At 35.1% G+C, this 14,158-nt stretch overlaps 1 protein-coding gene across 1 annotated transcript in view; it reads right to left on the bottom strand.

The window, feature by feature from the left end:
• ankrd6b (ankyrin repeat domain 6b) overlaps positions 1-13,105 on the bottom strand; it is a 50,249-nt gene extending 37,144 nt beyond the window's left edge. The window contains exons 1-2 of the mRNA XM_077219652.1: positions 12,950-13,105; positions 3,499-3,765 (exon numbers count right to left, since the gene is read on the bottom strand). Coding sequence (XP_077075767.1) covers positions 3,499-3,624 — 126 coding nt within the window. The 5' untranslated portion in view covers positions 3,625-3,765; positions 12,950-13,105. The remainder of the gene's footprint in view (positions 1-3,498; positions 3,766-12,949) is intronic.
• Positions 13,106-14,158: the final 1,053 nt, after the last annotated feature.

The following is a 14,158-nucleotide window of genomic DNA, read 5'->3' as shown; positions in this document are numbered from 1 at the left end:
ACCATAATGCATTTTGGTATGTCATGTGACATAATATTGTATCAAAAAGAAGACCCTGAAGGAGCACCAGAACATGTGCAAATGTGAGTAAGCTTCTCTTAAAATGTTGATATTTTGACCTTTTCGGTCACTGGTGCACTTTGTAGCAATATCATGTGTCCTTTTGGATAACACTAATAAAACATTTAAAAATGTTTTTATATTAAAAAACTATCTATTTGATCTAAAAGATTACCTTATAGCGATGATAGCTAAGTTGTAGTTTTCCATGGTGGTTAAGTTAGTGCCTGATTATAAAGAAAAAATATTTGTTTTGTCATTTCTGGATAACATGTCATTCTTGGATAACAAAAAACCTCTGTTAGCCAGGACATGTCATCCGTTATCCAGAATGACATAAGCGTAACAATCTAGTTTTTAATTAACATTTGTAAACTTTTAGGCTTAGTTGTTTTAGTTATATTGTTAACATTAACGTTATTTACATAATTGTATGTTTTTTTGCCATATTTTTGCTGTCATTCATCTTGATTTCATATGATTCAATGAGTCACATTCAATTATCTTTGATTTTAATTTTGTAATGTTAATAATAATGTAATCACGAATGATGTAGTCATATTTATTAATTATACCCCATTTTGGTAACACTTTATTAAAACTGCATGCTATTAATCATTAGTTAAGCATTAGTAAACAGTTAATTCATAATTTATAAAGCATTGATAGAAATTAATAAAACAGTTTATAAATACAGCTATAAATGCTTTATTCTTGATTCATAAGCATATCTATAATATGTTTAATAATTGTATTTTCATACTTTGTTAATGATCAATTTATAATTTCTAAATGAAGTATTGCATTATTTACAAACCAGTTATTTTAGGAGTTAATAAGTGATTCATAAGATCACTTAGAAAGTGTGAATAAAAGTAGTAAATTCAGGTAGTTATAAAGACATCTTATAAAAAACATTATTTAGACATATAGTAATAGTTACTTAGTGTGTTAGTAAATGCTTTATTAACATGTATTTCTACTGTAATTCAGGGTTAATTCAGGTAGTTATAAAGCATTTAGTAGTGGTCAGTTAACTATTTTTGTGAGCTCATCTAAAGTGAGGAGGACTAGTTATGCCTCGTAAAGCATTTACAAAGGAGATTTAAAGACTCAGTTAAATATTTCTATGTTCTGAATCACTGTGTTGTTTGTTTCATTTTTCTGTTTAGAAGATTACTGAGCCTTTAAATCAACCTTTATAAATGCTTTACAAGGCATAACTAGTCCTCACTTTAGATGAGCTCACAAAATAGTTAACTGACCACTACTAAATGTTTTATAACAACTTGAATTAACCCTGAATTACAGTAGAGATACATGTTAATAAAGCATTTACTAACATACTTAGTAACTATTACTATATGTCTAAAAAATCATATGTATGAATGTACATTTTAATAGTTTATTAATCATTTACATACACGTTCTAAGTGATCTTATGAACCACTGGCAGTTCCTACATAACTGGTTTGTAAATAATGCAATACGTCATTTAGAAATGATAAATTGATGAATAAATTATGAAAATACAATTATTAAACATTATAGATATGCTTCTAAATCAAGAATAAAGCATTTATAGCTGTATTTATCAAATATGTTAATGTTTCATCACAAAATGTATGAAATGCTGTTGCATTTAAGTGTTGGCTGAATTAATCAATTTACATAAAAAAATGTTGATTGATACGCTTTTAACGATTTAAAAAGTGTTTTAGTGTTTCTTACTTTGTTTCAAGTTTGAGTGTTGGAAAGAAAAATGATACCGAGGATGGTTTTCATGGTAATCCTGAAAAATATTGCAGAATGTCCTTCTGTCTAAAATTTGTTTCTGAATTTTGAGTTATCAGCAGCCAAAAATGAGCCCATGTCTAGATGAAATCCCAAATTGATTATATTAATTATTATTAAAATGTTATTATTTGTTGAGCTCCAATTATGGATATCAGTACATTTGTATATGCCAACAATGGTAGAAATGTAATTAATTTAAAATTTCATTACATTACCCAGGAATGACATTTTCATGGGGGAAAAGATCTGATTCACCCAAAAAAATGGTTAATTACATTCTTGAAATGTGTACATGTCATTGTATTACATACACAACACTCTAATAAGTATAGAAAGTCCTAAAATTAGAATTTTTTGCCAGTTTTATTTTTTTTCACATTTGAAATCCTTATCCGTCATTCACCCAATTACTGTTTTCTATTTTGTCTCTTGTATTGTATTTTGTTTTAGGCATGTTTATGATTGAGCCACTAGATAATGTAACCTTATCGGTATCAGGCTTCCTATCAAATTAATCCTTATGTGATGCCCTACACATTGGTGTATATCACCTCCTTATAGCATGCATTATATACTTGTTATATTAATCAGAGCATAAAGGGACCCAAACTGCCAGCTTACTCCAATCATGCAAATGAGTCAGCTTCCAAACAAAAGGACTGTTTCCACTCGACAATCGCACCTTTCTCACTGGTCAAGCCAAACTCGAGAGGCGTGACCTCAGTGGAGGTTAAAGCTCCCGCACAGGTCCCCGTCCTCTCTTCTGTGCGTCTTCTGCTTGCCGTTTGTGTGGGACCTCACTTGGTCCTGGGGTCAGCGCAACGGCGCCGACAGGCCTCAACACATCAAGCCATGTGCAGGAGAGAAGACTCTCTCAACAGCCTGAGTCAGACTGTCATCACTGAAGTTACAACATCTTTACACAATTTCCTCACCAATCACCATAAACTATTAAAATCCATTAAGACTTTCATCTGAGAATGCATCTTCGAACGCAACGCCTGAGGCATTGCAAGTAACAAGAGCAGTTTCTTTGCTTTTTGTATTTGTATTGAGACCAACGATTTCCTGACCCGTATGTCCAGAACGATTTGTGCATGTACTCTCACACTATGGGTGTGCGAAACCATAAAAGCTAGATATGTTTATGTCTGGTGGGGAGAAAATAAAAATAGATTTTATCATCTGACTGGATCTCCTCCTTGCATCATATCGGATTTTTCTTCAATATTATGCAGTCCTAATCGAGGGAACATAGCAGACACGAAGAGGGCTCACGAGCGACCTTCTGATCCCTAATATCACAAATGAAGTCCTTAACAGGTGCACATTTGTCAAGGGTGTATCCCTTCCTTCGGCTCGCGACGCTGGGATAGGCTCCAGCGTTCCCTCCACCCTACGTAGGACAAGCGTTTTGAATGAATGGACTTCACAGGCACGTGTATGACGCAGCCATTGACCACAAGTGAGCCATTTACGACAGGACCAAGGTCTTTAGATGCAATATTCTTTATGTAAATTCACACCAAGACCTGTATAGAAGTGCATTTTGCTCATCCTATGTACACAGATGTTTGAATGACAATAAAATGACTTCTGGACCTCACTATATAACTAAGATTGCTAAAGCATAACACTGACCTTGGTAATGGCTACCTTGGCCCCTTTGTTGATGAGCTGAACCACATGCTCCGCTTGGCCCTTGTGCGAGGCTATGAGGAGACGCTCAGAGAGAGCTCGCACAGATGATGCATCCTGCTGGGTCATGAATTAGGGAAAGACTCGGGGAGGGGGAGGTTTGGGGATCAAGAACAGGAACGTGTCCCTCTGCCGTGGGATTAGAGGAAAGAGGAACCATAGATGTCCAGCTCCTGGAGGGATCTAACCCTCATGTCCTTTGGAGAAAGCCTGTAGGGAAACAGGAAATGGTACAACTGTCACAAAAGCAGAAATATTTTTCCAGAGTATGAGCGGATGTGACCACAGGCAATGTGAAACAGAAGAAGAGGAAGGTTTGTGGAGTTGTCAGCCTTATATCAACAGATATGTCAGTAAGTCTGTACAAAATGTCTCATTTGTTTAGTTTAGTTATTAATGTATTCATTAACATGAACTAACAGAGTAATTTATTTTTACAAAATGTATTAATCTTTGTTAATGCCATTTTAGAAAAAAATACAGCTGTTCATTCTTCATGTTAGTTCACGGTGCATTAACTAATGCTAACAAATGCAAAGTTTGATTAAAAAAATGTATAAATGTTGAAATTAACATTAAGATAAATACAATATAGAGTTTATTCATGTTAACTAATATAATTTGCAACATATAATATAATCCCCCCCACATGAGTACTGCATGTATGCAGATAAAATTGGACATACTAGACATTTTGCAGCTCAATAAAAAAAAAACTTAAGTATTTTTAAAGTGTTTCTAAAGTAATATATATTCAGAATGATCTACACAGAATGGCAGCACAGGCTTTGACAGACTGATTTCACGCTGACACTGATTACACCTGGTTTTGGCAAAGACTTGAGAAATGTCATTTGATCATGTTGTGTTTGACTCACTTGCACAGGAGTGTGTTTTCTGTGTGCATGAATTTTCTTGACACGTTCCCTTGATTTACACAGGGTGACGCCCCAAGGTCAGCAAATGACAGCAGTTATACAACTTCAACATATTGTTTAAAGGGATAGTTCACCCAAAAATGAAAATTCTGTCAGTATTTACTCACCCTCATGTTGTTCCAACCCCGTAAGACCTTCGTTCATCTTCGGAACACGAATTAAGATATTTTTGATGAAATCTGAGAGCTGGATCACTCCTCCATACTAGTCCATAGGCTTCTTCAGGGATTGAAACTTGCCAGGCCCGAAAAGTTATTAAAGACATCGTTAAAATAGTCCAAGTGACTACAGTGGCTCAATCTTAAGTTTATCAAGCGACGAGAATACTTTTTGTGCGCAAAAACAAACAAAAATAACGAATTTATTTCAACTATTAATTTCCTTCTCTTTGGGCCTCGAGTCAGTTAACGTAGTATGATTGCGTAGAGCTACGTCACACGTAGGCTCACTATTGGCCGATGCTGGTCATGTGGGTGATGCGTGTGACGTACAACAACGGAAGCTTACGCTACTAGTGAACTGACTCGAGGCAGTTAGAGAAGGAAATTAATAGTTGAAATAAAGTCGTTACTTTTGTTTGTTTTTGCGCACAAAAAGTATTCTCGTCGCTTGATAAACTTAAGATTGAGCCACTGTAGTCACTTGGACTATATTAACAATGTCTGTAATGACTTTTTGGGGCTGGCAAGTTTCAATCCCTGAAGAAGCCTATGGAGGAGTGATCCAGCTCTCAGATTTCATCAAAAATATCTTAATTCGTGTTCCGAAGATGAACGAAGGTCTTACGGGGCTGGAACAACATGAGGTTGAGTAAATACTGACAGAATTTGCATTTTTGGGTGAACTAACCCTTTAACTGATAGGATTGTGTGCAAATAAATAAATAAAAAATAAATCAATACAGATTAAGAAACTTATTCCTTAAAATTGACTAAATAACATGCATAAATGCATTTCGCACCAAAGCACAACACCAAGGGATAACGATTTCAATTAATGTTCTATATAATGTTTATGCAGTAAAAGCGGAACGGTGCTACTCATTTGAACCAGTTTATCCACTCGACAGCGCAAGCTTTACTAAAGCGGATGCGTTTCCACTAAAATGCGAATAACGCAAATGTCTCTGTGATTTAAGCTAGATGAAACTGGAGAAACACTGTGCGCAACGAAGTCAGAAGGCATTTCAATCTACAAATGGCCATCATTAACCATGGATTTACTGTAGTAACACTCACTGCACCATGGCATGCAGAAATGTGGGATATGGAGTTTTATTATATTATTATTGTAGACATTTATTAAAGGAGTAATGGAATATAAATAGCATTTAGTAAAATGCATTTTTGCATCTATATTAAATGTATTTAGGCTCCTGTTTTTCATACAAATACCATAGAAACCATATAGTTACAATTTACCATGGTATTTTAGTGCTATGCATGGTTTTAACTGTGGTTATCATGATCTAAATGTATGATACTATGCATGACCAATGGTTAAATTTAATGAAACTCAAACAGTAAAGAATATTACAACTTTATCATATAAAGATTAGGTTGTAATCGTAATATTATTAATATTACAGTCTCCACTGCAAACTGTGCTGAAGATACACGTCATCAAAGTCAGGAAACACAACCTGTTAATGACTTTAACAAAATCACCCGTTAGCACATGCAGAAACTAAGAAATTAATTTTTCTATTAAGATATTTATTTTGTCAAGGAAAAAAGACTGGAAAGGTAAAGAAGTCAAAAACGTGAAGTGTTTGTCATGTTCTAACAATAAAGATTAGTTTGACTTAAAAACCACAATTAATGGTCAGGTTTCTACAAATTTCACTTAAAAGCAAATATCTGCCTTTAAACTTGAAAGAAATAAAGATTTAACAATGATAGTGATAATTCTCGACGTCGACTGATTTTACAGACTAAATTATTATCGACAATTAATCGATCGCTGATTCATCACTAGCATCCCAAGACACACTAATGCAGCATTAACACTAATTCCTTAAATTCGGCTTCAACAGCTGTAACTGATTCCACATGAAACAAACCTGATTAAATACGTGCTTTGAAATGTACAAAGCTATCTAAACCCCCAGTCCTTCAAGTCAAAAACTTCAAAGTCAGAAGAGAGATTTATTAGGTATATTAATGACCACTGAAAGGGCCACAGATGCACTATGGTAATAATTCAGAGGAAAGCTGACATGAGCAAGTGTAGACAGATCCTCAACACTACAGCCACACTTGCTCCTACAGACATCCGTGTGTTTGACGGGTTCCTAGGACGAGGACTTCTCATGATATATAGGAGGACTTCTCATGTTATATACAGTCCCAGACAATGGCAAACCCTAAACAATGGCCTGTTCACAACCTGAAACATTACTCAAGATATACCTGATACACCTGATACATGGCTCATGAAAACAGCTGTATCATGCTTTCCCCAAAGGAAAAGAGAAAAACATTCTCAACTTTTTAGGAGAATGTTAGAAAATAAGGTTGTATTTGTAAAGCTTAATGCTCAAACAACAGAAAAGCACATTGGGACATTGTGAAATGAGGCGTTTGTTTAACTGCCAAAAACTTCCAAATTAATAAATTCAGCTTGTTATTGGCCAAGACAACACCATAAAATGATGTATACCTTTCTTAACTTGTTCCAATATTTGGTTATAATATAACAAAACGGGAGATTTCTAAGTAATTTTTTGTAGGCCGGTCATTTTTGACCCGGAACACCACAATTGTGTAGCAAATTGGCTCAAATGGAAAATATGAATAATTAATCATAACTCGTTATAATTAATTGCAAATATTTGGATCAGTTAATCGAATTAACTTGATGTATCTGAATCACTATTACAATCAATGAAATTGTTCATCCAGCCAACACTCAGTATTGATCATCTATCAACTCTCAGAAAGGATATTTTTCATGGCCACAGAAAAAAACCCTCTTTCTTAGCATGTAGCTGTGATCGCGTTAAATTGACGTTGATTTACAAGCAGAGACCAGAAACAGCTCGCATGAATGTACATAAAAGTTTAATTTAACTAAATCACGAACACAGACACAAATCACTCATATACAGTATGGGAATGGAAAAGTGAAAGTTAATAAAACCGGGACAGAACAGGGAATGAAGCTATGGAAAAGAGTAATTTAACCATCTGAAAAAAACCATCAGTTTCTTTCTTCAAAGTACAAAGGGATCCGCAGCTTAAACTAAACCTCTGTTTATTTAGTTAAATGTACAATACTTGCAATGCCTGTAGCCATTGACCGAGCATCTATGCAGTCTCAGGAGAAAGTCTTGATGGTTCTGTGAGTCGATAGTGTTGGAGTTGCAATCAATTTCTTCCGCGTGGAATAAAGAAATGATGATGAACTTGCAATGGTAGCCTTACTGTTATGGTCAAGGAAATGAATATCCGGAGGAAAGGTCAGGCGGTCGGACTGGATGTCAACACACACGAACAGAAACCAGGGGAAGAAGCAAGAAGAAAAACGACAGAGAGGGAGGTCACTCTGACAATGGCCTTTATCTTCTTGTGAGCCAATGGTACCTTAAGCTTTCAGAGGGAAAGTTTTACGATCCTTTGTCTAGAAAATGGTGCATATGGATTTCGATGAATGAATGGAGAAGAGTCCTTTTTTACGGCCATTAAGGAGTCTTTCCTCAGGCCTGAGGTCTCCTTCCCCCTCCTGGAATGTGTCTGAGGTCCACCAGTATCTGGACTATAGTGTTGGCCAGGGAATAAAGCTGATACTGAGCATCTCAGAGCTCGTTTGACCATTGCTTGTTGCGGTCTTCAGGCGTATGTTGGCATATTCATTAAATATATTGCATAATTGTGTGTCTGATTGGTCCAGACGCTACATGTGTGACTTTGTGCCATTTTGTTCAAAATAAAAGCATTTCAAAACAAACTTCCTGGTTAAGCATCAAAGAACACGATTGTGATAAACAGTGCAATTTTTTCCCTTATTTTGTTGTATATTGACAAATTTATCCACAAACAATGCTTTTTTCATTCAAAAGAGATGCATATGCGCATATAAATGAGGCCTACAATTAATCAGTTCCAAAAATTAATAAAAAACCTGTGCAAAATGAAAGGAAACAAGTTAAAAAAAAGATGATTTCAAATTTGGTGATAATATGGCATATTGAGCGATTTTTTTCAATTTTTAAAAGACCGGTCATTTTTGGGCGGGAATACAAAAGGTGTTTTTAACACAGCACAAGGGTTAAGACTTGTGTAAATTGACGTGTTTTAATTTTGTAGTTTGACCAACTAGCAGTTAGATAAAAGGTAATCCGTCTTACTTTTTCAGTTCAAATTAGACTTTAAAAATCAGGATCAGTCTTAAAGAAAAAAACAAGATGACTAACTTTTAAGACTGGTGTAAGGAACCCATGCAACTAGCCACTGAATTTGGTCGTTTGACTTCTTTGGAAGAAAGAGGCTCTAGTCTGTCTGAGTTTGTGAGTGTTGATGTTGATTCAGGGTTCATTCAAACTTGCACTTCTAAAGCGCATCCAGGTTCGTTTGGATGATGTGAACGCTGTTTTATGAACTCTTCAAGAGAGTTAATGCGGAGAACGGTTCAGCATGTGTTCCAAACACAAAGAACACTTTTAGTAACAAAACTATTTACTAAAAGTGACAACAGACTCAAAGCACAAAAACCAGTCAGTATACTGGATGCATACTGGATGTCTGCATGGGCAACGGGGTTCCCGCATCGTGAGAGTTCAGAAAATGTGATTGAAGTTTGAATGGAAAAGTCTGTTTCTATACCCAACAATTTTTTCTATAATTGCAGTGAAGCTTATTCACTTAATTTTCCTAAAGCAATTTGTTTTCTGGCTTTTTTTAAGTAAACTCAACTAATCACACTGTACAATGTACTTATTTGTAAATTTTTAATCAAGGAATATAATTACAATATCTCTAGAGGTCATAAAGAAAATGACAGTAAGGGAAAGCAGTACACAACCGAACACTTCTCGACTGTGTCTGTGTAAATCCACTTAGGGTTCAGAGTATTCACTTTTTTTCCACATTAATTTCACACATCTATAACAATTATGTGGTTTTGTTTAACTAATACAGTGTATACTTTTTTTCAGTGTATACCCTAAAGAATGGAAGTGAAATGTGACAACATGCCCCATAGGTGGGGTAACATTGTAACATGACCATGTGACAGATTAAAATGTTATCTGGTCTAATAAAAAAACTATAGCCTACAAGAGAAACTAAAATATTTTCTCAATAAAATACAATTATTATCTTTTTCATATTAAATAATGTCATTTCTTTAACATTTAGAAATAAACATATTTTTGAGTTTGACAATAAACACACTGGAAAACACAGCTATACGGCATAGTTCAAATTTTAATTCATAAATTTTAATTCAAATTTTAATTTCTGAATGTTGATTCTTAGTCTTTTATTCACCTCTTTCTCATATTCACTCAATAGAATTCATAAAAGTTGTTAATGTGAATTATTAGTTTTAACAGGGGCTCATTGTAACACAGTGATGTAAAGTCTGTTTATAAACTGGGGTTTAAACCCGCCGAGTGTCTTCTGCTGGTTAGTGAAGCATTTAAGAACTATATCTGCTGCTAAATAACAGATATTAGATTAAAATAATATCAGAGTTGTCTAATTTTAAATGCACACAAAAAACAGAGATGAAAAATTAACCTAAGAAATTAACTTTTGCCATGATTAAATATATGCTCAGTGATATCTTCCAAAGATTTCAGAATTTTGGCGCAGTTTTTTCTCTTTATATAGTGTTGATATGGAAACTAGTAAATACACTAAGTTTGGTCATGCTGACATGTGAGGAAGTATTTAGAACAAGGTTGTTAGGCCTACGACCAGCCCCGCGTGAGGTTGTGCCCCGCGCACCCCTAATGCAAATATCTCTTCAGCATCTGTGCAAGACAGTGCTCAGTTTGTCCATTAACAATCGCAAAGCCCTCCGTCATCTTTCACTCATCACCAACATGTCAATTCTGCTAATCAGATTCCACTTCAACATCAGACACATGCATCTGAACACCAGTAAATGTTGTTATACTCCTGTGAGAGAGAAACACGAGTATGATGTAGAGAAAGGTTCAGAGCGTATAAGTGCACTCATCAAATTTAATTTTCATGACATCATTCTCTGCGAGCAACAGCTAAAAGCCCTGAAAACCATTTAACTCTAAAGGATGCCATATGATCATATTAAAAATACGGTTTAAACCCTCAATTATTATTAATAGTCTTATATAGATAAAGAGTGGGGACTGCTATTCTAGACACCTTTTCCTAAGAGGTCTTGATTATTTCCCCATTTGAAACCTTATCCCCGTGATGGTTAGTCATAATGCTTTCTCCTTGTGGCGACGTACAGCAAGAGTTTCGTTTTTCAGCTCTATTCAGAGGACTGGAGGGGGAACCCAGATGTTCTTGCCAGGAAATGTGTGGAGTCTATGTCGCTCAGAGGCATAGAGTAGATCTATCAAATTATACTAAGTCTTATCCCCAAAAAAGGGTGAATCTCACGAAACCTGTCAAGAACATGTTCATCTCATATTTCAAAATTTAAGAGAATTTTCGGACTTTTTTCATGTCAATTAACCTGCTCAGTTCCATATAATTTAAAGTTATGCAAAACATGATTTACTTTTCTAATTCTATCCATCCATCCTTAATTTTTTGGGTGAAATATGACCACGGCATGTTTCTGTGAGAATCAACTATTATATTAATGAATATTATATTTGTGGTTGGTGTTATTTTCATCCATTAAGAGAGCCTAAACAACATGATATGCTGAAATATGTAAATAATTTGGAGTAACATTCATTTCTATGGTGAGACACTAATTTGGATTTAATTTCCTCTTCAAATGAAAATCACTTAATATGTTTTGTTTCATAACCTTTTGAAACGCAAGCAAAATGATTTGAAGATCTGTGTCTCTCCTACAAACTTAATGAAATATTTTACAGCAAATAATAATAATGATGAGAGTAATATATGAGATTTACAAAGCATTACCCACTTGATTTCAAATGGGTTATAAGATATGTACTTTAGAAGACCAATACCAGAAACAATCTAGACATAGAGTCTGAATGATATCACCACACCCTTTATCTGAGCCACAAACCCCTCCATCACACAAAGGGTTTAAGACAAACAATATCAGGAAAAAAATGATAATGATAAAGATGTAGGCTATTTATGAAAGCAATGTAGGGAATTCCAAACCATTTCAGACACTACTAAATGTCTCAACTCTTAATACTGATCAGCAGAAGGTTGAATTGTGGTAAACTGAGCTCAGCTGTGTCCATCACTCATGCAGACATAACTGAATAAGGGTGTGGAGGAGCAGTTTACTTTAAAACAGCGTCAGATTTGACATGTAAAATAATAATGTGTTTCTGACCTTAGCCAGACATCAGACACATATGCTGAAAACTCCTACATGATAACAACAGTTTGGCAAAAGTTTTTTCTTTGTGTGAAGAACATTTTAAAAATCTATAGAATCTTTTTCCACTAAAGAATCTTTTGTGGAATGGAAAGGTTCCGTGGAGTTTAAAGGTCCTTCATGGAACCATCGATGCCAATAAAGAACCTTCCTTTTTAAGACTGCAATCATCGTTCCTAATGTAAAATCATAATAAATTAAATTTATAAATAAACGGTGGCTGATACCAAGCAGTACAATATATTAATATAGTACATTATAGTATATTATGATATTATTTTAGTACAGCAAGTACTGTATTTTAGCAGTGGTTTCATGGTGTTGGTTACCATTGTAAATGGGGAAGGGAATGTTATGTTTGTATCATGAAGGATATCATGTGTAGTTTGTGCTCGAAAAGAAAAGGCTTCATCCTAAATAAAGTTAATAATTTTTTTTAATGCCAAAGTTTGTCCTGGATTAGCTGTATTCATCATTAACGTCATTTTAAAAATAACCATATTTTGGGGGCAAATTTGTACCCAAAAGTGAGCAAAAATCTGACACACACAAAAAAACTCTTTCGTTCGTCATCATTTGTTTAAAAAAAGTAAGTAAAGAATGTGTTTTTTTATTAAAAATCCACAACGTTTTCTGTCAGGAGTGTGTGTGTGTGTGTGTGTGTGTGTGTGTGTGTGTGTGTGTGTGTGTGTGTGTGTTCTGTCCAGCACATTCTTGTGAAGGATTGTCCCAGCAACCACAGCACGTCAGCCTGATTGTTATTCAATAGAAATATCCTCCTAACAAACAACTCAACAACTAACATCCCGAAGTTATTATTGTATGGAAACACCGGTTTAAAACAGCCGTGAACACAGATGAGCACAGGCACACACAAAAAACGAAGCAAACAAAGTAAAACTATGTTAATCATTCAAACCTACCTCACACACGGATGACGGTCACTTTAACTCTTCCTTGTACAGTGTTATACCGATTTCCCACGAAACGCGCAAAATCCCGCAAATTGGCGCGTGGGAAAAGTGGAGCGCTTGATAAACATTATCCAAACTGCGCAATGAAGTGAGGAGGAGGAGGAGAAGAAGAGGATTAGTAGTACTAGTATGCATGTGCCATCCAGCGGTGAAGAGACAGACTTCACCTCAACGATGCAGCGCATTTACACTACTATGGCGAAGGATTATGGATTATTAATCAATCTACACCGACGGCGGGTGAATGCAGGGTCCAGTCGTGTCTTTCCCTTTTTATAAAGACAGAGGACACTAAATAAGAGTCAGAAACATCAATTCAGGAACGAAAGAACTTGCATCTCTTTAATGCTCACATTCACTTTTTTTTATTTATTTTTCATTGCAACAACAAGAAGAAAAATATACATAAGGATATGTAAATAATAAAAATAGGTCATGCCAGGGGTGAAATTACAATAATTTAAAGAAACAAAAAGCTTCATAAGTCTTTCTTGCTTTTTTGTTCTAAAAGTTAAACAGGCTCTTTGATGAATAGCAGCTATTGAGGTAAAGTAGAGAAGGCGCTAAAAACAAGGTTTGTAAGTTTACTTTTTGTAACCTAGAAATTCGATAAGAATATATTTTAATAGAGCATATGATTGTTCTTGCATTGTTTGCACACCTAAGGCTAATTCAAGTTTTATGTTATCTGACATTTTCTGTTATTTATCATTTAAACTGTGACCTCACATTGAATAGACGCATATAGTAATTTTGTATGTAGCCTATGCCTATAGTGTTATTTTGTGAACATGTTGCGGATGGTCAACAACTGCTGGAGTCAAGTTCCTTTTATGTAAGAATAGTTGGTCAATAAACCATGATCTGATTTTCCCATCTGATTTGTCCAGTTATGAGAGTACCCTTTGGATTAGGAACACATCAACCCCCCTTTCACCCAAAAATGAAAATTCTGTCAGTATTTACTCACCCTCATGTTGTTCCAACCCCGTAAGACCTTCGCTCATCTTCGGAACACGAATTAAGATATTTTTGATGAAATCTGAGAGCTGGATCACTCCTCCATAATAGTCCATAGGCTTCTTCAGGGATTGAAACTTGCCGGCCTCGAAAAGTCATTAAAGACATCGTTAAAATAGTCCATCGTTAAAAAGTGAC

Source organism: Siphateles boraxobius, unplaced genomic scaffold (assembly GCF_051911475.1).
Source record: "Siphateles boraxobius isolate OS27281-9 unplaced genomic scaffold, OSU_SipBor_1 8, whole genome shotgun sequence".
Taxonomy (NCBI): domain Eukaryota; kingdom Metazoa; phylum Chordata; class Actinopteri; order Cypriniformes; family Leuciscidae; genus Siphateles; species Siphateles boraxobius.
Note: the sequence above shows the minus strand (reverse complement) of the source record. Positions and strands in the feature narration are given on the sequence as shown.